The 22,968-nt window shown below is 37.5% G+C and overlaps 1 protein-coding gene and 1 pseudogene across 1 annotated transcript; both read left to right on the forward strand.

Moving 5' to 3' along the window:
- The first annotated feature begins 2,357 nt into the window (after positions 1-2,357).
- Positions 2,358-3,311, forward strand: LOC140615509 (olfactory receptor 51I2-like). Its single transcript, XM_072795373.1, has one exon. It carries the CDS (start codon positions 2,358-2,360, stop codon positions 3,309-3,311), a length of 954 nt encoding a protein of 317 aa, XP_072651474.1.
- A 17,045-nt stretch (positions 3,312-20,356) lies between these two features.
- LOC140615280 (olfactory receptor 51I2-like) lies at positions 20,357-21,523 on the forward strand (annotated as a pseudogene).
- Positions 21,524-22,968: the final 1,445 nt, after the last annotated feature.

A 22,968-nucleotide genomic window follows, 5' to 3' on the forward strand; every position in this document is an offset into this window, starting at 1 on the left:
GATATATTCAGATACCCCATCTATTACAAACTAGGAGTCTTCCCCTTCTCCTCGTCCACCCCCTCAGTCTTCTGTCAAAGACTCAGATAATGCATATGCCCAGATGAAAAAATATGTAAGGCCTAGTATTCTAATCCCCCCCAAATTTGGTATCCTTAGGGGGCCTTCTTGTGAGGGGCTGACTCACTCCCTCAGCTAAAAAGACATGCTCTGTGGAACGCTTTTTACTAGGCATTCTAGGAAAGAATGTAGTAAGATAGACTAGAACAAACATAGGTCTATACACCAACACATGGAAATGTATATTTTGTGAATCATAGGGGATCTGCTCTTCAAAAATACCTTTGCTTCTATAAAAAGATAACTTTGTTTACACTGACATGCTTTTTTTTTTTTTTTTTTATTTATTTATTCATGAGAGAGAGAGAGAGAAAGAGGCAGAGACATAGGCAGAGGGAGAAGCAGGCTCCATGCAGGGAGCCCGATGTGGGACTTGAACCCCGGTCTCCAGGATCACGCCCTGGGCTGAAGGCATACACTGACATGCTTTTAAAGCAACTCAGTACTAATCATGCCCGAGGGCAAAAAAAGGATAGTCTCTTACTCCAATCCTCCCTGTCTCTTCCCCCCCCCCCCCCGAAAAGGATTCCTTCATTAATCTTTTTGTTTTTGTTTTGTTTTGTTTTGTTTTTGTTTTCCTGGTGTTTTAAGTTTTGGTCACACTATGGAATAATATGATTTTACAAAAGACATTATATTTTGATTTCATGGTCTTCCAAATAGAGTTTAGATCAGTAATATTACCTTCTGTCTTCCCCAATCTCACTAATCCAAATGCAGTTACATCAGTGTTTTGTTTCTGCTTGCAATCTTAAAAAACACTTAAATCTAAGTGTATTCAACCAGTCATTTAGAATCTCTTTCTACCCCTCTTTGTAAGATAAATCTTTAAGTGCTAATACCAATTCCTCCAATTAGGTTATTTTTGTTTGTTTGAGTATAATTGACACACAGTGTTACATTAGTTTCAGCTATATAACATCGCGATTTGACAAGTCTATATATTATGCTGTGCTCACCTCAAGTGTAGCCACCATCTGTCACCATACAAAGCTACTATAATACCATTGACTATATCCCCTGTGATGTTCCTTTTATTCCCATTACTTATTCTTTCCATAACTGGAAACCTGTATCTCTCATTCACCCATTTTGCCCATCCCCCTCACTCCCCTCTGCCATTAGTTTATTCACTGTATTTACAGATCTGATTCTTTTTATTAATTTTTTGTACATTCCACATCAATGATCCAATTTTTAAGATATTTCCTCAAGCATTGGTATCTATTCCCTAATAAACGATATCTATGTTTTCAAGTAGACGTATTTCAAATTTTATTCAGCAACTTATTTGTTAAAAATTATTTGTTAATGTTTGAACTATCCTAGTACTAGCTAAGATGCTAATGACAGTATTCACTTTAATGATTTTATCACTCATATTTTGAAACATCAACACATAATTTTAAAAATCAACATAGAATATAAAATTAATGATCTCACATGAAGGGTTTTTTAATGACTTGGGGTTTATTTGTGTTATTGAAATATTCTATGCTTTATTTCTGCAGGTAAAACTAACAGAAAAAATTACCAGGTTTCCAGAGGCCTGAATATTTATAGGTATGATGTTGACCTGGAGAAAATACAGGAATTTCTTTCAGAGTTTCAGCTAAGGTAATTGAAAATAAAAGTAGATTCAAGCACAATTAAATAAACACAATTAATAAATAGAAAGATTTCTGAGAAAATTTTTCTAAGCATTGAGATACAAAAGAAAATTATGTGCTTAATTTTCATGGTCACTTGATCAATGATTAGAGTGTTCTAGGCCAAAGGAACTCTAATATCTCTTATTTTTCTTTTTTTTTAAACATTAATGCATTTTTAAAAAGATTTTATTTATTTATTCATGAGAGACACACAGAGAGAGAGAGAGAGAGAGAGACACAGACACAGACAGAGGGAGAAGCAGGCTCCATGCAAGGAGCCCAATATGGGACTTGATCCCAGATCCAGGATCACACCCTGAGCCGAAGGCAGACACTCAACCGCTGAGCCACCCAGGCATCCCTCTCTTCTGTTTTCATAGGAGTTATCCATTGCCGTAACTCCAGGTAGTTACTCAGATAAATTGGGAAACATTTTAAGGATCAACTCTTTGATATAAAGGATGCCTAGAATTATGCTTCCCAGAGGAGTTAGATGTATTATGTCCTCCTATCTTAAAGTCGATGTTTTTCTCCCAATAGAAACACTTAGAAGCTGATCTGGGCTGGATCCCAAGAAATATCTTTATGGAACTTATAAATAAGAGCTTTTTCCAGCCACCCACTCTCCTTCTAACAGGCATTCCTGGACTGGAGGCTATACAAATATGGATCTCTATCCCATTGTGTGTCATGTATCTAATTTCTCTCCTGGGGAACTGTATCATCCTCTTTGTTATCAAAATGACCTCCAGGCTTCATGAGCCTCAGTACATCTTCCTATCTATGCTGGCAACCACAGATGTGGGTCTGTCTTTATCAACTCTACCTACAGTACTCATGGTCTTCCTCTTGAATCACAGAGAAATTGAGTTCCATTCTTGTCTAACACAGATGTTCTTCATCCATACCTTCTCCTCCATGGAGTCAGCCATCCTATTGGCCATGGCCTTTGACCGATTTGTGGCTATTTGCAACCCACTGCACTACACCATGGTCTTAACTTCTCCTCGGATTATTGGGATGGGGATTGCAGCCATGGTTAGGGGAGTGGTGTTGATGGTACCCTTGCCAATCCTGCTCAAGCGATTGTCCTTCTGCAAGGATGTTATTCTATCACATTGTTACTGTTATCATCCTGATGTTATGAAACTGGCCTGTGGCCCTGTCAGAGTCAACATCATCTATGGGTTGTCCCTTGTCCTCTGCTCCTTTGGAGTTGATGCTGTGTTCATTGTCATTTCATACATCCTTATTTTGAAAACAGTGCTGGATATTGCCTCAGAAGATGGTCAGCTCAAGGCACTTAATACTTGTGTTTCCCACATTTTTACTGTCTGCATCTTTTATGTGCCACTCATTGTGCTGGCTCTAATTCACAGGTTTGGGACATTCACGTCTCCTCTTCTCCATGTCACCATGGCCAATCTCTTTCTCTTCTTGACCCCTGTCCTTAATCCCTTGGTTTATAGCCTGAAAACCAAACAGATAAGATCTGTAATATACAAGGTATTCAAAGGCAGGGGAAACTTGTTCAAGTAGTCAAGTATGGCTTAGTGAAAATGACACCCTGACTCTCTCTTCCTCCTTCACCCATCTTTTTCCCTCTGAGAAATGTATCGTCATTTCGAGGATGGTTTGTATATTTATTTCTCCAGAGCATTGAAATGCTCTTCTTGGGATAGGCTGATGCGCTCTTCCCTTCAAACTATTTTCACAATAGCTAAGGTAATGCTGGTGGTCTGTTAGGAAATAATTTCATGTACATCTTTTTGAAATTATTCAGCAGTTATGAGAGTTCTCATTTTTAAGCCGTTTACCTTGAAATGGGTAATATGTCATGTAGTTACTTTTTTAATCTTATCTTTCCTTATCTTTCCTCTTATCTCGCTGTCTCATACACACACACACACATCATGACACCATGTTCCCAAAAGGGAATTCTTTAGATTCAATATGGCCACTTTATTCCACAGTCTCACTTTTACTGTTTATTTTCTGTGCACTGTATTTGGAAAAATAAGTGTTGGCAAAAATGGAAGATGGGTGGACACTGCAAATGTTTATATCAATATTCTGCATTTCCTTATTTTAGATAGTATTAGAGAGTGAATAATAAATCAAATGTAAAACATCTTTTTTTTTCCCCAAAAATTGTACTGGGTGATTTCAGACAGCTTGACAGAGAAGATGTGTCTTAGTTTTATCTACACACTGCCCTTAAACTGAAAATTTTCCTTATATTATACAGATGTTTTCTTCTATTGCATTTCTTGTCATCAAATAGAGCTCTTTTCTATGACCTCTACTGATTTTTGCCTTGGGTGTTCTCTATTTCATTTTTTCCATAGTTTATTCTGATGATGTAGCTCTCAATTCCATCCATGTAACTCAGGGCCAATACATGATGATTTGTTATTGCTGTTTGTGTGTGTGCTTGTGTATCAGTACTGCATGCACATGTCTCTGTTTTAGAATCCAACTCCCTGTTGTACCACTGGTAAATGCATGTACAATAAAGTAGCTTGAATAAGGAAGATTGCACATTCTTAAAAGTCATCATTAAATTCTACTATTTTTCATCCTGCACATCCCATTCCTGACAAAAATCTCTATTGCTGCTATTGCAATAGTGCAAGGCTTTTAAATTACAAGTAATTAAACTATATCCTAAAGTAAACACAGAAAATATTAATAGGAATACAAAAAATAACCAGATTTACAATGTCTAGCATTTAATTAAATAAATATCAGACATACAAAGAAGGGAAATGAAACTTTATAGTATGGAGGAAAAATCAATCAAAACTGACCCACCTGGATGACTGACAGGATGTCATAGTAGAACTAAGCTTAGGGGTCAATGCACCAATAGAAAAACTGGATTCTATGAAATGTTTGATGTTACAAAAGATATAATATAAGAGATCATTATACAGTTATTAAAAGATAAGCAAGCATTTTTTTCAGTGAAAGATGAAAAGTGTATATCAGGTATAGGGATCAGCAGCTAAAAACATTTTTGAACTAACATACAGTATTCAAAGTACTTAAAAATTGTTTGGCAAAACTAGGCTGTGGAAAAAAATAGACGGGACATGGAGAGGTTAGCATAACATATGGATTAGATTAAATTTATCACATCAAACCTGGACTGCATTGTAAAAATTTGAAGTAAAGATTCAACATGATCATATATGTTTTATGAAGTTTACACAGCAGTGTAAATAGGGGTCAAGGCATGGAGTAACATTACATGAAGAAAACTTAGCTACTATAGTATAAGGGAATAGTAAAAGCTTGAATTAGTAAAAACTACAAGCATACAGACAGAGAAACCCACTGAACATATATTTAAGAGGTAGAGAGAGTAAAGTTAATAATGATTAAATGTGGTTAAATATAAGAGGAATATAGAGAGATAATAATAGGATTATTTTTTTCTATATAACAAAATAGAAATTCCAAGTCATGTACAAAGGGAATTTTGAAGAAAGAAACATTTGGAACAGTAGTTCATGAATTTGAATGATGAATGTATCTATGCACATACACCTAATTAGAAATCAAAAAGCAGTGGAAGGGGCTCATAGGTGGCTCAGTCATAGTTAAGTGACTGACTTTTGATTTCAGCTGAGGTTGTGATCTCAGGTGTGAGATTGAGCCCCACGTTTGGCTCACAAGCTGGATATGGAGCCTGCTTGGGATTCCCTCTCTCTCTCTTCATTGGTCCCCCTACCCCCCACCAAAAAAGAAAAGGTACTGGGGCTCCTATAGACTATGCTCAGTCTTCACCAAGTATAACACCACCACAGTAGTGATATACATCAGGCATGGGGGTGGTCCCAACCACAGGGTGTACCCATCAGCCCTTGGAAGCCAGTAAGAATGAAAAGGAAAGGTTGAAATATTGTGAAGTTGGACTCAGACACAGGAAACTGTAAGAAGTCTTACTCAAGGCAGTTTATAGAGATGGATCTTGAAGAAGAAGAGAAAATGAAATACCAAATTCAAGAGTCTCCAGCCATTTGGCAAAATATTTCCAGGGATGTTAAAGACTGGGAGTGAGAAACCTATCAAGAAGAAAATGACCTTAATAAATGTTATGCTTGGAAACAAAATTTTCTTTTTCTTCCAAGATTATTGTGGGATAAATCAGGCAATTCTTTTACTAGGAATCTCCATAGTTAGCAACTTGTGCAACCAGACAGAAGCTAGTTAAATCCTGAAGTAATAATGATTAGTGAACTTTGTCTCAAGTCCATCCTGAAAAAAAGCCGAATCCAGTAAAAGGGGATGAGAAATATGCTACAGGAAAAGTAAGTAGCTCTTAGCAAAAAACACAGTCTACTTCAGATTATTAGAAGAAATTGAAACATGATCCTAGATAGTAGTCAAACCAGTATCACTGAATCGTTGGTCACTAAAAGAAAATAATTCTGAGCTGGAAACAGACAGTGAATATCATTCTTTCTGCTGTCTCTCTGTCTCTGTGTGACTGTCTCTCTCTGTCTCTCTCTTCATTGTCTGCTATCTCTCTCTGGCTGTTTGTGTCCTGAGCTCTCTCCATGATAAGAATTTCAGAAGGCGACTATTTTAGTTTCCAAACCAACATATCGAATTGCCACTGCAGCCACACTATACTGTTCTAAACCGAGAAGATATCTGTACTGTTACCTAAGACTCTCCTTTCTTGATTTGGCCAATGATAGAATATTACTTTATTGATAAGTTCACCTTTATTCTATAAGTGCAACCTCATTGTCTACTTGACTCCTCACTGTAAGATAAAATATTCGAAGTACTTACATATTAAAAAATAAGCAAAACAATTCTCTTTTGACCTCATTTTCAATTCCAATGCCATTCCAAACTTTCACCTCATATTTGGTATTCCTTAAATGACATATATATATATATATATATATATATATATATATATATATATAAAATAGATAGATATAGAGATATATCACTTCACATGTGTTCCTTTCCCTCCATAGTCTGTTTTTTACTCCTATGAAAGCAATATATTTTTCAAACAGGCACATGTTTTTGAGGAAATGGGAGCTCTAATTATAATTTTTACAGGAGAGGCAAGAACTCTTGGGTACTCTCAGCTGGGCAATTTGAGATGTATCACTCACTCAGCAATAACATTCATGTCATTCAATGGTATCATTAAATTCTTTGGACTTTTGACAGCATTGACAGCAATTATTTTGTCCTCAGGAAGTTATCTTTCTTTGGTTTCCATAAAATTATTCCCTTTTGATTTTTTCTTACTTTTATGGATATTCCTTAGACATTTTTAAAGTCTTTATATTGTCTGTATATCAATAAATATCACTTTTACCCTGCTTTCACTCTTCATCAGTGTGCTCTTCATCAGTGATTTTTCTTTGATCACAGTACACTATATTGAATATTACCTGGGATTAAACTTGTCCAAGGTGGGTGAGGGGGCAACATTTGTGCCTTAACAACAAAGAGCTTTTCAGTGCTCAAAAAAAGAAGAAAAAATCTGAGAATTACATTCCCATTAGCTTTTTTTCATTCATATTCTGTGTCAGTTCAATTCAAGCACCCAAATGTTTAGGTTTACCTAACAGTGCCTGTGGCTGGAGAACCTGAGTCATGCTGACACTCTCGTTCCAGCGACTTAATTTTGATGGGAATACTTGTTGCTTGGCTACTGGTCTCACTGGCATTGAGAGAAAATTTTCAAAATTTTAGTCAGTACTCCTTCTCCTTCAGAACCAGGAACTATGGTTGACTATATCAACTTGACTTTGCAAATTGTTTTCAAGAATTGGTACTCTTCCAAACAGGACTCTAAACCAGTAAATAATCTCCATGCTTTGGGAATGTCCCTGAACCTATTTATTACAATAAAAAAAAAAAAAAAAAGAAAAAGAAAAACAGCTCAACACTCAATAAAATCCCATCTAACCCCTATAAATTGCTCTATTAAGTAAATTGATCCATTCTTAGGAAAATATATCACTTAACTAGGTATATCTGCTTGCTTAGCTTAGTATCACCTCATTAAGACTCTCCAAGATATTCTATTATATCATGAATTTTTCAACATTCTAATTAGATTTTTTAATTGAAAGATCCATGTAAGCCACTTGAAATTAGACCCCAAAATATCCACCTGCCCTGACCTCCTTGTGCAGAACTGTACCAAGTCCCAGTAAAGATGCTGGGAAGTAAAGATGCTTACTTATTGCAGTAAGTAATGCATTTAGCTTTGCCTGATGAACAATTACTATGCTATTTGTCTTTTGGAGGATTCAGAAGTTGGCCTTATTATCATGTGACTTTGAAGTAGGCAGCCACTCCTCTTCTATTTGGGACACTTTCATTACCCTGCTTTAACCATCATCTGTTATTAGAAAATACTACTGTAAAAAAAAAAAACTATTAAAAACTATTCAAAACATAGAAATAATGAAAAATAAAATTTCATGCCCTTTCATTGTCTTATTGAGAAAATTAACTGGCTATTTAAGGAATATTTAATCTTTAGGAAATTGTAATTTTAATACCTATCTCCTCAATGACCTTCTGGGTCAATTTTAAACTCCCTGACATAAGTCACTCCATTTTATCTTTCATAAAATCTTACTATGGCTCTAGCTACTTTCATTATGTGTTCACAAGAGTGTTTTTCACTACAAAGGATTCTGGACAATGAAGGGACATTTTACTGAGCTGGGGTTTTTTATTCACTTCTTGCTTCCTGACTTCATTTCCTGAGGGATTCCGTGATCTCCTAAAACATCATAGACCTGGTCAAACCTCAAGGGAGCCGGAGGAGACAGAAGACCTTTTACTGCCATTTAGCTATTCCACCTGGAAGAGGAATAAATGCTCCAAATACTGCATATGGTCCCACAGAGGCTATTATCTTTCCTACATGCCTTGGCCCCGAATGTGACTGAGGACTTTTCTGACAAGATTTTATGCATGGAGAACTGAAAACAGCAAGTTACTAGAACTCAAAATGGGTATAGGTTGGTTAAAGTTATTTTATTTTTAAAAGATTTATTTATTTGTTGAGAGAGAGAGAGAACTCAAGTGGGAGCAGGGGGAGGGGCTGAGGAGGAGGAGAGAATTTCTTCTTTTTTTTATTGGAGTTCAATTTGCCAACACATAGCATAACACCCAGTGCTCATCCCATCAAGTGCCCACCTCAGTGCCCGTCGCCCAGTCACCCCCACCCCTCTGCCCACCTCCCTTTCCACCAACCCTTGTTCGTTTCCCAGAGTTAGGAGTCTCTCATGTTCTGTCTCCCTCTCTGATATTTCCCATTCATTTTCTCTCCTTTCCCCTTTATTACCTTTCACTATTTCTTATATTTCCCAAATGAATGAGACCATATAATGTTTGTCCTTCTCTGGTTGACTTATTTCACTCAGCATAATACCCTCCAGTTCCATCCATGTCGAAGCAAATGATGGGTATTTGTCGTTTCTAATGGCTGAGTAATATTCCATTGTATACATAAACCACATCTTCTGTATCCATTCATCTTTTGATGGACACCGAGGCTCCTTCCACAGTTTGGCTATTGTGGACATTGCTGCTGTAAACATCAGGGTGCAAGTGTCCCAGTGTTTCACTGCATCTGTATCTTTGGGGTAAATCCCCAGCAGTGCAATTGCTGGGTCGTAGGGAAGGTCTATTTTTAACTCTTTGAGGAACCTCCACACAGTTTTCCAGAGTGGCTGCACCAGTTCACATTCCCACCAACAGTGCAAGAGCGTTCCCCTTTCTCCACATCCTCTCCAACATTTGTTGTTTCCTGCCTTATTTATTTTCCCCATTCTCACTGGGAGGAGAGAATTTCAAGCAGACTCCATGCTGAGGGGAGAATGCAATGTGTGTCTTGATCTCATGACCCTGACATCATGACCAGAGCTGAAATCAAGAGTTTGATGCTCAACCAACTGCACCACCTAGGCACTTCTCTTACACCTCATTTGTCTTTCTTATCTCTGTTATCTTCTGAAAATCTTATACTATTTTTGTTGTAACATTTTTATATAATATGATATTTTATAAATATAAACTTATAGTTTATATTTTTTTCACTACCAGTTTCTTATTCACTCCTAGATGCCTCCTCTATTCTCTCTTTCTGGTGTTCTACTCTCTTAAAACCGCCTTTACCAACAACCTCTCTAATCACCAAGAATAACATAAGAGATTTCTCAGTTCTCCAGCTTCAGTTACAGAATATTTACTTCCTTTGACTACCTATTTGTAGAAACCCTCACATTTTTTTATTCCCATGACAGTCCTCTATTCAGTTCTCTTTCATTCTTTTTTTTTTTAAATATTTTATTTATTTATTCATGAGACACATACACACACACAGAGAGAGAGAGAGAGAGAGGCAGAGACACAGGCAGAGGTAGAAGCAGGCTCCACGCAAGGAGCCTGACACAGGACTCCATCCCGGGTCTGCAGGATCCACGCCCTGGGCTAAAGGCAGCACTAAAATGCTGAGCTACCCGGGCTGCCCAGTTCTCTTTCGTTCTTAATCTACTCTTGTGTAGTCTGTGCTTCTTTGCTTGTTTCCCTCCTCCTCCGATGTCCTGAGTATGAACATCTATGAAGCATCATTAACCCTAAGCCCTTTGATCATCTTCTTATTATAGACATCATATATTCCAAATTATAGTTATGAACTATCTGAAATACCTTTCATGTCATTCTCTAAGCCAAGAACTTAAACTCCAAATCTTAGCATAAATGAGAGGTGGGGGACTTCTTGTCCCATGTCTGGTTATAGACTCCTCCTTAGTAAGCTTCATTCCAATTTCCATGCCTTTGCTCTATGAGTCAGTCAGCCTGACTCTGATTTTGCCTCTTCCAGTTAAAGTTTTTCACCACCCAATTACAAGTTATATTTCATTCTCTCCTTGAATCTTTTCCATGGCTCTTCAAGCCCTCATTTACTACCCTTTCACTGTATGCCTACTATTTGCATATTTACTTCATATAATTTAACAAAGGAGGGTTGTTGAAAGAGCACAGTAGGAGAACAGAAAAAATAATTTTTACTTTGGGTGAACTCAAAGTCATGTGACCTTGAGAACTTTTTTATCCTTCCAAGCCTTTAAAGTTTAGTGTGCTTTTGGGTTTGTTTGGCTTTGTTTGATTTACTTGTTTATTTTTGTTTTGGTTATGATATAATAAGACTGGCTTCCTCCTTGCTGGGATGAAATTATAATCAAATAAAGTAATGTTTCAGGAAAAAAACTTAAAAGTTCAAGAAACTGTGAATGCTCATTATATGTCTTTCCTTGTTCATAGTTTTGAACTGACTCACTTTCCACCAAAGATATACTCTATCAGGGACAGGGATAATAGGTTGTACATCATCTGTATCACCTCCAGATCTGGGTACAATTTGTGGTACATATTACATGTCCATTTGAGCACAGATCTGATGTTTCTAGGGGAAAAGTGTTAAAGGTAGAGGGAAAAACTGGTAATGTAGTGAAATCTTCATTATGCATTTTCAAGGAACAGAAGAGGCCAATGTGGTTAAAGCAAAGAGTAAAGGAGAAAGCAGTCAGCAATGAGTTCAGAGACGTAATAATGTGTGAACATGCTAGTAGGTGCCAGACTGTGTCCAAATAATTTCAATGTCATAGTTAGAATATTCAGTAGGGTCTTAAAAAATATTTTATTTAAATTCAATTTGCCAACATATAGTATAACACCAAGTGCTCATCTCATCATGTGCCCTCCTAGTGCTCATCACCCAGTTGCCCCCTCCGCCACCCACCTCCCCTTCTGCAACCCTTTGTTGTTTCCCAGAAGTAAAAGTCTCTAATGGTTTGTCTTCCTTCCTAATTTTTCCCCACTTAGTTTCCCTCCTTTCCCTTATGGTCCCTTTCACTATTTCTTATATTCCACCTATGATTGAAACCATATGATAATTGTCTTTCTCTGATTGACTTAATTCACTTAGCATGAATATTCAGTAGTTTAATCAAAGAGTAATTTAGTATATTCTCTTGATTTAAAATACTAGAACATTCTATTGAATTTTCCCTGCCAATTTTTCTAATTGGCCAGTTATAATGCCAATTATAATGCCAATTATAAGATCTTACTTTAGTTTTCCTTTTAAAGATTTTATTTATTTATTCATGAGAGACACAGAGAGTGGGGCAGAGACATAGACAGAGGGAGAAGCAGGATCCTCACAGGGAGCCTGATGCGGTACTCAATCCCAGGACAGCCGGATCATGCCCTGAGCTGAAGGCAGATGCTCAACTGCTGAGCCACCCAGGCATCCCTAGTTTTTCATTTCTTGAAGTGGCTGGCACACCAAATCTCCATAGACCTTTAACTAACTTACATTCTAAAATGTATAATTTTGTCTCTTGCCAACAGAAGGTTTAACCCAGAATTTAACAGCAAACAAGTAATAAATCTTTCAAAATAAAAAAAGCTCAAAGAAATAAAGATATTAATAAAGGAAATTAGTAAATGTCAACTTTAAATGCCATTATATGTATTGTAAGAATATAAAACTTTAAAATCTTCTTGTTTAAGTTCTTCAATAACTACAGAATGACTGAATATGTTCAGGATCCTTTGGGCGTAAAAATGAATTATTTAGAGTCATCTAACAAACTAAATACAGTTGATCTGTGAACAAAACAGATTTAAACCACAGGTCATCTTACATGCAGATTTTTTTCAAAGCACAGTACTGTAAATGTATTTTTTCTTCATTATGATTTTAATAACATTTTCTTTTGTCTAGATTGCTTTATTGTTAGAATACAGTATATAATGCATATAACATACAAAATGTGCTCATCAACTGTTTACATTATTGGTAAGGCTTCTGGCCCACAGTATGTATTAACAGTTAATTTTTGGAGGAGTTAAAACTTATACATGGATATTTGACTATGTAGAGGGGAGGTCAATATCCCTAACCCCTGTGTTGTTCAAGGATCAATTATAATTCATTGTGCTGTATTTCTGTTGTTTTAATATGCACTGTAGTTTTGCTTATAAAGATGTTGATTCATTAACTCACTTAGCAATATTGCAAGGCAATACTCTTATGTGTTCAATAATATCTCAACTGCTCTGCTTGTTGTTCAAGAATCTGGGTCATAACAGTTGCTTCTTTAGTTCTCCTTTATAAATTTCCTCTTATTTTTTTTACTCCTTTTATTAATTACACTAATTTATTGTTTCCTTTGCTTAAATGTCCTATTTCTATTTTTTTAAGCAGGAAGCATGATGTAATAAAATATATATTGATATAGAAAATGGATTGAAAATGGTTCTTAGCCACTAGCAATTGATTCTTAAATAAATCACTACTGCTTACTGTGCCTCTGTCACCTTCTAAAATGATGGGGAACTCTGTTCTGCTGATCTGCTAAGGTCCTGGAGATAAATGCTTGTTTGGGAGTTATAAATAACCAGTAGCCACAGCCATTAAGACTATAGATTTATGTTAGGTAATTCTATACAGTAATTTCACAAACAGTGACTGTTAGTTTCATGCTGACACAATTTTTTCCAAAATACTGTGAAAGCATTCTCATGGCTAGGCTTATAATGGAAATGCGTCTTAAGATAACTTGGTGTCCTGGGTGCCAAATTTCTGTGGTTTATTTAAGTCTATTGTGTCTTCTGTTGATTATGGCCTACCCAATGCAATTATAATTCATTTATATAGTTTTCATTTAATTTATAGATATATTTTATATTACTATTACTGCATGACATATTATTGCATTACATATATATTTACTTATTTGTCATTTGTTTATCACACTCACCACACATTGGCTTATACGTGAGTAGAAATCATATCTTAGTAAATTTTGTACCCCAAAATGTAATAGTGTATATTATTGTATTATTTGTGCATATTTAATTTGAGTACAAAAAAAAAAGAAACCCAAGAAGATAAATGAAGTAGATGAAATTCATGCAATGCAGTAAACATAGGGAAAAAACTGATAAACAGATTATAAATCATTATTCATCAATTATGGTATATAGAGAAAATAAGTAAGTTGTAGGAGATGATAAAGAACACATTAGAGATAAAATATATGATGTAAATGGTAGAATACAAAAATGTTATTTTATAGATATGAAAGGGGGGAAAGTCATAAGGAATGATATGCTCTATCTAGAATGGTGGTTGTTAGTACCTAAAGCATCACTTTTCTTTAATTACAGTATTTATTTGTTTATCTATTTATTTGTTCATTTAATTATAATTAACCATTTTTAATGCAGTTCGATTTCCTAACAAATAATATAAAACCCAGTGCTCATCCCGTCAAGTGCCCCCCTCAGTGCCCATCACCCAGTCACCCCCACCCTCTACCCACCTCCCCTTCCACCACCCCTAGTTCGTTTCCCACAGTTAGGAGTCTTTCATGTTCTGGTACCTTCACTGATATTTCCCACTGATTTTCTCTCCTTTCCCCTTTATTCCCTTTCACTATTTTTTATATTCCCCAAATGAATGAGACAATATAATGTTTGTCCTTCTCCGATTGACTTGCTTCACTCAGCATAATACCCTCCAGTTCCATCCACGTGAAAGCAAATGGTGGGTATTTGTCATTTCTAATGGCTGAGGAATATTCCATTGTATACATAGACCACATCTTCTTTATCCATTCATCTTTCGATGGACACCGAGGCTCCTTCCACAGTTTGGCTATTGTGGACATTGCTGCTAGAAATATCGGGGTGCAGGTGTCCCGGCGTTTCATTGCATCTGTATCTTTGGGGTAAATCCCCAACAGTGCAATTGCTGGGTCGTAGAGCAGATGTATTTTTAACTCTTTGAGGAACCTCCACACAGTTTTCCAGAGTGGCTGCACCAGTTCACATTCCCACCCACAGTGCAAGAGGGTTCCCTTTTCTCCGCATCCTCTCCAACATTTGCTGTTTCCTGCCTTGTTAATTTTCCCCATTCTCACTGGTGTGAGGTGGGATCTCATTGTGGTTTTGATTTGTATTTCCCTGATGTCCAGTGATGCGGAGCATTTTCTCATGTGCATGTTGGCCATGTCTATGTCTTCCTCTGTGAGATTTCTGTTCATATCTTTTGCCCATTTCATGACTGGATTGTTGGTTTCTTTGCTGTTGAGTTTAATACGTTCTTTATAGATCTTGGAAACTAGCCCTTTATCTGTACGTCGTTTGCAAATATCTTCTCCCATTCTGTAGGTTGTCTTTGAGTTTTGTTGACTTTATCCTTTGCTGTGCAAAAGCTTCTTATCTTGATGAAGTCCCAATAGTTCATTTTTGCTTTTGTTTCTTTTGCCTTCGTGGATGTATCTTACAAGAAGTTACTGTGGCCGAGTTCAAAAAGGGTGTTGCCTGTGTTCTCCTCTAGGATTTTGATGGAATCTTGTCTCACATTTAGATCTTTCATCCATTTTGAGTTTATCTTTGTGTATGATGTAAGAGAGTGGTCTAGTTTCATTCTTCTGCATGTGGATGTCCAATTTTCCCAGCACCATTTATTGAAGAGTCTGTCCTTTATCCAGTGGATAGTCTTTCCTGCTCTGTCGAATATTAGTTGCTCATAGAGTTGAGGGCCCATTTCTGGGTTCTCTATTCTGTTTCATTGATCTATGTGTCTGTTTTCGTGCCAGTACCACACTGTCTTGATGACCACAGCTTTGTAGTACAACCTGAAATCTGGCATTGTGATGCCCCCAGCTAGGATTTTCTTCTTTAAAATTCCCCTGGCTATTTGGGGTCTGTTCTGATTCCACACAAATCTTAAGATGATTTGTTCCAACTCTCTGAAGAAAGTCCATGGTACTTTAATAGGATTTCATTAAATGTGTAGATTGCCCTGGGTAGCATTGCCATCTTCACAATATTATTCTTCCAGTCCTTGAGCATGGAATATTTTTCCAACTCTTTGTTCTTCCTCAATTTCTTCCATTTCTTCTAGATTGCCTAATTTATTGACATATAGCTTCTCATAATAAGTTTTTAAAATGATTTGTATTTCCTTAGTATTGCTTTTGATCTTTCCTGTTTCATTTGTGATTTTATTGAGTCTTTTCTCATTTGTTTTTAATAAGGCTGGCTAAGGGTTTATCTATCTTATTAATTCTTTCAAAGAACCAACTCTTGTTTTTGTTGCTCTGTTCTACAGTTCTTCTGGTCTCTGTTTCATTGAGTTCTGCTCGAATTTTTATTAACTCTTCTTCTGCTTGGTGTAGGTTTTATTTGCTCTTCTTTTCCAGTTCCTTTAGGTGTGAGTTTAGCTTGTGTATTTGAGTTTTTTCCAGTTTTTTGAGGGATGCTTCTATTGTGATATATTTCCCTCTTAGGACTGCTTTTGCTGTATCCCAAGGATTTTGAATGGTTGCATCTTCATTTTCATTGGTTCCCATGAATCTTTTTAATTCTTCTCTAATTTCCTGGTTGGCCCTTCCATCTTTTAGCAGGATGGTCTTTAACCTCCAAGTGTTTGAGTTTCTTCCAAATCTCTTCCTGTGATTGAGTTCAAGTTTTAAAGCATTATGGTATGAAAATATGCAGGGGACAATCTCAATCTTTTGTTATCTGTTGAGACCTGATTTGTCACTCAGTATGTGGTCTATTCTGGAGAAAGTTCCATGTGCACTTGAGAAGAATGTGTATTCGGTTGTATTTGGATGTAAAGTTCTGTATATCTCTGTGAAATCTATCTGGTCCCGTGTATTATTTAAAGCTCTTGTTTCTTTGAAGATTTTGTGCTTAGAAGATCTGTCATTTACAGAAAATGCCAAGTTGAAGTCTCCCAGTATTAGTATATTATTATCTAAGTATGTCTTTACTTTGGTTATTAGTTGATTGATATACTTGGCAGCTCCCACATTCGGGGCGTAAATATTCATGATTGTTAGGTCCTCCTATTGGATAGATCCTTTAGGTATGATATATTGTCCCTCTTCATCTCTTACTACAGTCTTTGGGATAAATAATTTTAATTTATCTGATATGATGATTGCTACCCCTGCTTTCTCTTGAGAACCATTTGAATGGTAAATGGTTCTCCAACCTTTTATTTTCAGGCTGTAGGTGTCCTTAGGTCTAAAATGAGTCTCTTGGGGCAGCCCAGGTGGCTCTGCGGTTTAGCACTGCCTTCAGCCCAGGGCCTGATCCTGGAGACCGGAGATGGAGTCCCACGTCAGGCTCGCTGCAAGGAGCCTGCTTCTCCTTCTGCCTGTGTCTCTGCCTCTCTCTCTCTCTCTCTCTCTCTCCTTCTCTGTGTGTGTGTTTCTCATGAAGAAATAAATAAAATCTTTAAAAAAATAAAAAAATAAAATGAGTCTCTTGCAGACAGCAAATAGATGGGTCTTGCTTTGTTATCCAGTCTGAAACCCTGCGTCTTTTGATGGGTTCACTTAGCCTCTTCTTGTTCAGTTACTATTGAAAGATATGAATTTAGTGTCATCATAATAACTATTCAGTCCCTGTTTTTTGTGGATTATTTCTTTGGGCTTCCTCTTTACAGAGTCCCCCTTAATATTTCTTGCACAGCTGGTTTGGTGGTCACATATTCTTTCAGTTTCTGCATATCTTGGAAACTCTTTATCTCTCCTTTTATTCTTAATGAGAGCCTTGCTGGATAGAGTATTCTTGGCTGCATGTTCTTCTCATTTATGATCCTGAATATATCCTGTCAGCCCTTTCTGGCCTGCCAGGTCTCTTTGGAAAGGTCTGCTGTTAATCTAATAGTTCTCCCCATATAAGTTAGGGATCTCTTGTCTCTTTCTGCTTTAAAGATCTTCTCTTTATCTTAGGAATTTGCAAGTTTCACTGTTAAATGTTGAAGTGTTGAACAGTTTTTATTGATTTTTTTAGGGGGGGGAAACCCCTCTATCTCCTATATCTGAATGCCTGTTTCCCTCCCCAAGTTAGGGAAGTTCTCAGCTATGATTTGTTCAAATACACTTTCTGGTCCTCTATCCCTTTCAGTGCCCTCTGGAACCCCAACTATACATAGATTTTTCCATCTGAGGCTGTCATTTATTTCCCTTAATCTTTCTTCATGGTCTTTTGTTTTTCTCTTTTTTCCTCAGCTTCCTTCCTTTGTCAACAACTTGTCTTCTATGTCACTCACTCGTTCTTCTACCTCATTAACCCTTGTCATTAGGACCTCCAGTTTGAATTGCATCTCATTTAATTGATGTTTAATTTCAGTCTGATTAGATCTAAATTTGGCAGTCATAGAAGTCCCTTGAATCCTTTATGCTTTTTTCCAGAGCCACCAGTAGCTTTATAATTGTGTTTCTGAATTGGCTTTCTGACAGTGAGTTGCAATCCAAATTCTGTAACTCTGTGGCAGAGAGGACTGTTTCTGATTCTTTCTTTTGTGGTGAGTTCTTTTTTCTAGTCATTTTGCTCAGTGCAGAGTGGCTGTATGAGTGTGCTGCATCAAGAATATCAACCCAAGCTAAGTACATTTCACCCAAGATGATTCTGCTGAGATCAGAGACCAGAAATTGAAAACAAGGATCAGAACAAAATAAAACAGGAAGGCCACTAAACTGAAAAACAAACTTTAAAACAAAGTAGTAAAAATTAAAAGGCGAGGAATCTAAAGATGAAGAGAAAAACAAAAAAGAAAAGAAAAAAGAAAAAAAAAAAAAAGAGGCAGCCCAGTTGGCTCAGCAGTTTAGTGCCGCCTTTGACCTGGGGCATGATCCCATACACCCGGGATCAAGTCCTGTGTCAGGCTCCCTGCATGGAGGCTGCTTCTTTCTCTACCTCTCTTTCTGTGTGTATGTGTGTGTGTGTGTCCTTCATGAATAAATAAATAAAATCTTTAAAAAAGGGTGGGGAGGAGAAGAAAAAAAGGGGGACTGGGAGATGTTGGTGGTGACGAAGTTGTAGTGGAGAGAGAAGGTAGTCTACCTGAGGGATTCTAGAGGGTGATCCCCTTGTTTCTGAGTATATTAAGTTCTGTATGTTAGAAGATACTCAATCCCAAATTTATATAAACCAGAAATATTTGTAGAAGGCCTTAACATTGACCACCAAAACATAAATGAGATAAAAGAGAGGGGCAGAATGGGAATGAGGAATTTCACAGAATGAAACAACCTGGTATACCACTTGGTACTGGGTGCATGCTGGTCATGTTTTAGAAGGTATTAACTTCCGCCATTGTAGAACAAAATGAGGCAGAGAAAACAAAAAACAGAAAACAAAACAAAAAAACATATCTTGTATATCTCTCAAAATTAAGTTGAGGATGTTGAGGGGAATCTAGAAGTAAAAAATATATCTAGGACCTGTCATTGTAAAATATTAAAGTCTAATAGGAAGAATCTTAAAAATGAAGAGGTGGTAAAATATTGTAGAGAAGGTAGGAAAAAAGAAAAAAATTGGAAACTTACAGTCTGATATAAAAAAGAGTTGTACTGGTAAAAGGAAGAAAAAAAATGAGGGGTATCCTCTGGTTCTATATACTGTAAATCCCTCGACTTCCCCTGGAGCTTTCCAGTGCTGCTTGGCCAAGAACTTGCTCTTCCCCTGTCCTTCTAGCTGGTCTTCTGGGGGAGGGGCCAGCTGTGCTGATTCTCAGGTGTGTGCACCTGGGGGAGCTGCCCGGCCCCCTGCCACGTGCAGGGCTCAGTGGGAGCTATTTATTCTGTGAGGCCCCGGTTCCCTGGGGCTCATGAAGCCTGGGATTCTGGGGGCTCCTCTGGCCCTCCTGCGGTTCTGCCCGAGTTCCCTGCCAGCGCCTTTCCCTCTGGGAAGAATCTGGTGTGGATTTTTAAAGTTCCTGCTTTTCCGGGGCTGAGCTTTCCTGTCCTGGAGGCCCTCGCTGCCCAGGGGCCACTCCCCCACTGGATTCTTTTTTTTGTTTTGTTTTTCTTTCCATCTTCCTACCTTGTTAGAAGTGCAAACTCTTCTCTCTGTAGTGTTCCGGCTGTTCTCTCAAATCTCAGGTCCAATTTGGAGGTTTTCAGGATGATTTGAAAGTTATTTAGGTAAGTTGGTGGGGCCAGATGACTTGGGGACCCTACTCCTCTGCCATCTTGCCCCACCCCACTCATTTTTTAAAGATATTTTATTTATTTATTCATGAGAGACACAGAGAGAGAGGCAGAGACACAGGCGGAGGGAGAAGCAGGCTCCATGCAGGGAGCCCCACGTGGGACTCAATCCCGGGGCTCCAGGATCATGCCCCAGGCCAGAGACAGGCACTAAACCACTGAGCCACCCAGGAATCCCCCCAGGTACCTTTCCTCTGTGGGATCCCCTTGCTCAAATATCAACTCTGGTCTTTAATGCCATCAGCAGAGAGACAGTATAGTGAAATATTGCCTAATCCAGTATTCAGATACTGTGGAACCTTCCTCCCCACTTAGACACTATTCTAAGTGTCTTAACCAACCCCCCTCTGTCTGCTTGCTTCCCACTGTGTGTTTTAAATTGACAAAGTTAACCGTGTGATTTATCACTCTTAATTTGTTCTGTGTTTCTGTTCAAAACTTGCTTAGTTTGCATTAAAAAAAAAAAAAAAAACTTGCTTAGTTTGTCTGGTAATGTACATGGAGGCTACCACTGCATCAATCAAATTGCCCACAAGAGAGCAGGTATAAATCTATTAAAAATTACTTACATAGGCTTTTTAAATTAAACTGAGTTTTACCCTATTCAGTTTGCTCTGCTTGCAATAGATATTTAGTTTGCTTCTGCCTTGGACTCTCCAAATATTGAATGAAATTGAATTACTTTACTGCTTGATTTTCCTACACCTGTTCTCTTTTTTAGGTTTAGTTTCATGTCTACATTCAATTCTATCAGCCCCCCTTCTGCCTTCTTTCAGGAATCCCAGGGCTAGAGGAGTCTCACATCTGGATCTCCATCCCACTGGGCATCATGTAAGTAACTTTCATCCTGGGAAACAGGATCATTATTCACATAATACCTAAGAATCCCAGCCTTCATGAGCCTCAATATTTGTTCTTATCCCTATTGGCAGCCACTGACACAGGCACATCAGCATCTATACCAACTACTGTACTTAATATCTTTCTCTTCAACCACAGAAAGATTGAGTTCCATGGTTGCTTGGCTCCTATGTTCTTCATCCATATCTTTTCATGGAGTCAGCCATTCTGCTGGCCATGGCTGTTGACCCCTTTATTGCCATATGCAATTCACTGCACTACACTGTGGTCCTGACTCAATCCCATGTTAATCAGATGCAATTGGCTACTGTGGCTCGAGGAGAGGTGCTGATGGCTTCCTTGCCCATCCTGCTCAAATGGCTTCCCTTCTGTAAGAACATCATCCTACCCACTCATTCTGCTTCCCCCCCGATATGGAAGCTTGCTTGTGGGTCCATTCATGTGAACATCACTTACAGGCTGGCACTGGATCTCTGCTCCTTTGGTGTTGACTCCATCTTTATTGTTCTGTTTTATGTGTTGGTCAAGACAGTTTTGGGCATTGTTTCTAGGAAAGGACAGCTTAAGACAGTCAACACATGTGTCTCCCTTAATGTCACTGTCCTCATTTTCTATGTCCCACTTATTGTCTTAATCCTCATCCTCAGAATAGGCAAATACCACTCCCCTCTCCCCCATGTCACTATGTCCAACATTTTCCTTTTCCTCACATCTGTCCTCAACCATCTAATTTACAGTGTGAAAACAAAACAGATCAGAAGGGCACTATGTAGACTATTTGTCCTTAAGGTGGGATGAAGAAAGAGTAGGATCTCTAAGGACTGTCTAAAGGGATATTGAAAAAAGAAAGACCAGCAGACATTACTTTTCTGTGTTTTGAGGCACTTTCTTTTGTACATCTCTGTATGGTTTTACCATAATATTTTCAGAAATATAATGTTCCCCTCTAGTTTTAAATATTAGATCAAGAAAGATACCTAAAGCCCCTTTCACCTTATGTTTCTCATTCCTGGTATTTACACCACTTACCTATGAGCCCATTTCAATCTAACCAATCCTACAGATATTTCTATCTGAGACTCCCTTCTATATAGTTATATGGCTGAAGTCTGATTTTAAAATAAAATATTGAGGAATGCCTGGGTGGCTTAGCAGTTGAGGGTCTGCCTTCATCTCAGGGTGTGATCTTGTCCAGGATGGAGTCCCACATCTAGCCTGCTTTTCCCTCTGCCTACGTCTCTGCCTCTCTCTGTGTGTCTCTCATGAATAATAAAATATTTTTTTAAAAAATTAAAATATTCATATTTTTATACATTCATTATCTCTAGGGATCTTGAGATATTTTGGAGGGAAATATTCCAGATGAGAGAAAGGCTTATTTTCACAATGTTTATTTAAGTCTGTTTATGCTTTATGATTCTTTTCCTGAAACCATACCAATATGAGCCCCATATAACACAAAAATTCAGTGAACGATGAAGGCAGAGGCACCTGGGTGGCTCAGTTGGTTAAACATCTGCCTTCTGCTCAGGAAATGATCTTGGTGTCCTGGGATCCAGCCCCACTTTGGGCTCCCTGCTCAGTGAGGAGTCTGCTTCTCCTTCTCCCTTTGCCTCCCACTCCCCCTGCTTGTAATTTCTCTCTCTCACTCTCTCTCTCCCTTTCCCAAATAAATGAGTAAAATATCTTTTAAAAAGGAAAAAAAGAAAGACTAAGGCAAAAATATAGCAAGGTGATGTACCTAAAATCTGCCATTTATGTCGTGTATACTTGATTTTCTCAGGTTGCATTAATTTAGATTTCATTTATTTGAAGATATAAGTATATAGTGCTTAAACTAAAATCAGGACTCTGTAGCTTATCTGTTATGTATCCAGGGATCATAGTAGTCCATATTTCAGTGTGCCCATCAGTGAAAAGGAGTTCATAATGGCATCTATTTTGTGAGGACATTATAAGAAGAAATGTGATAATTTATGTAATGTGTTTATAACAATGTCTGGCATATTGCAAATGTTCAATAACTATTAACTGCTTTATTATAGGCTAAAAATATGGTAGACGACAAAGGTTAAGCCAGGATTTAAAGATAGATACAAAGGAATAAAGGCTTCGGTCATTCAGGTGGTGATATCAAAAGTGACCAGAGAATAATATATTTGTTCTCCAGTTCAAAGACATACTTAGTTTTATTTTTATATATATTTTATAAAATGTGCTTATTTGCAAATGTGTAAAAAACT

Source organism: Canis lupus, chromosome 23 (assembly GCF_048164855.1).
Source record: "Canis lupus baileyi chromosome 23, mCanLup2.hap1, whole genome shotgun sequence".
NCBI lineage: Eukaryota > Metazoa > Chordata > Mammalia > Carnivora > Canidae > Canis > Canis lupus.

Excerpts from the sequence above, each read along its gene's own strand:
- LOC140615509 (XM_072795373.1), top strand. The coding sequence starts at position 2,358 with ATGGAACTTATAAATAAGAGCTTTTTCCAGCCACCCACTCTCCTTCTA.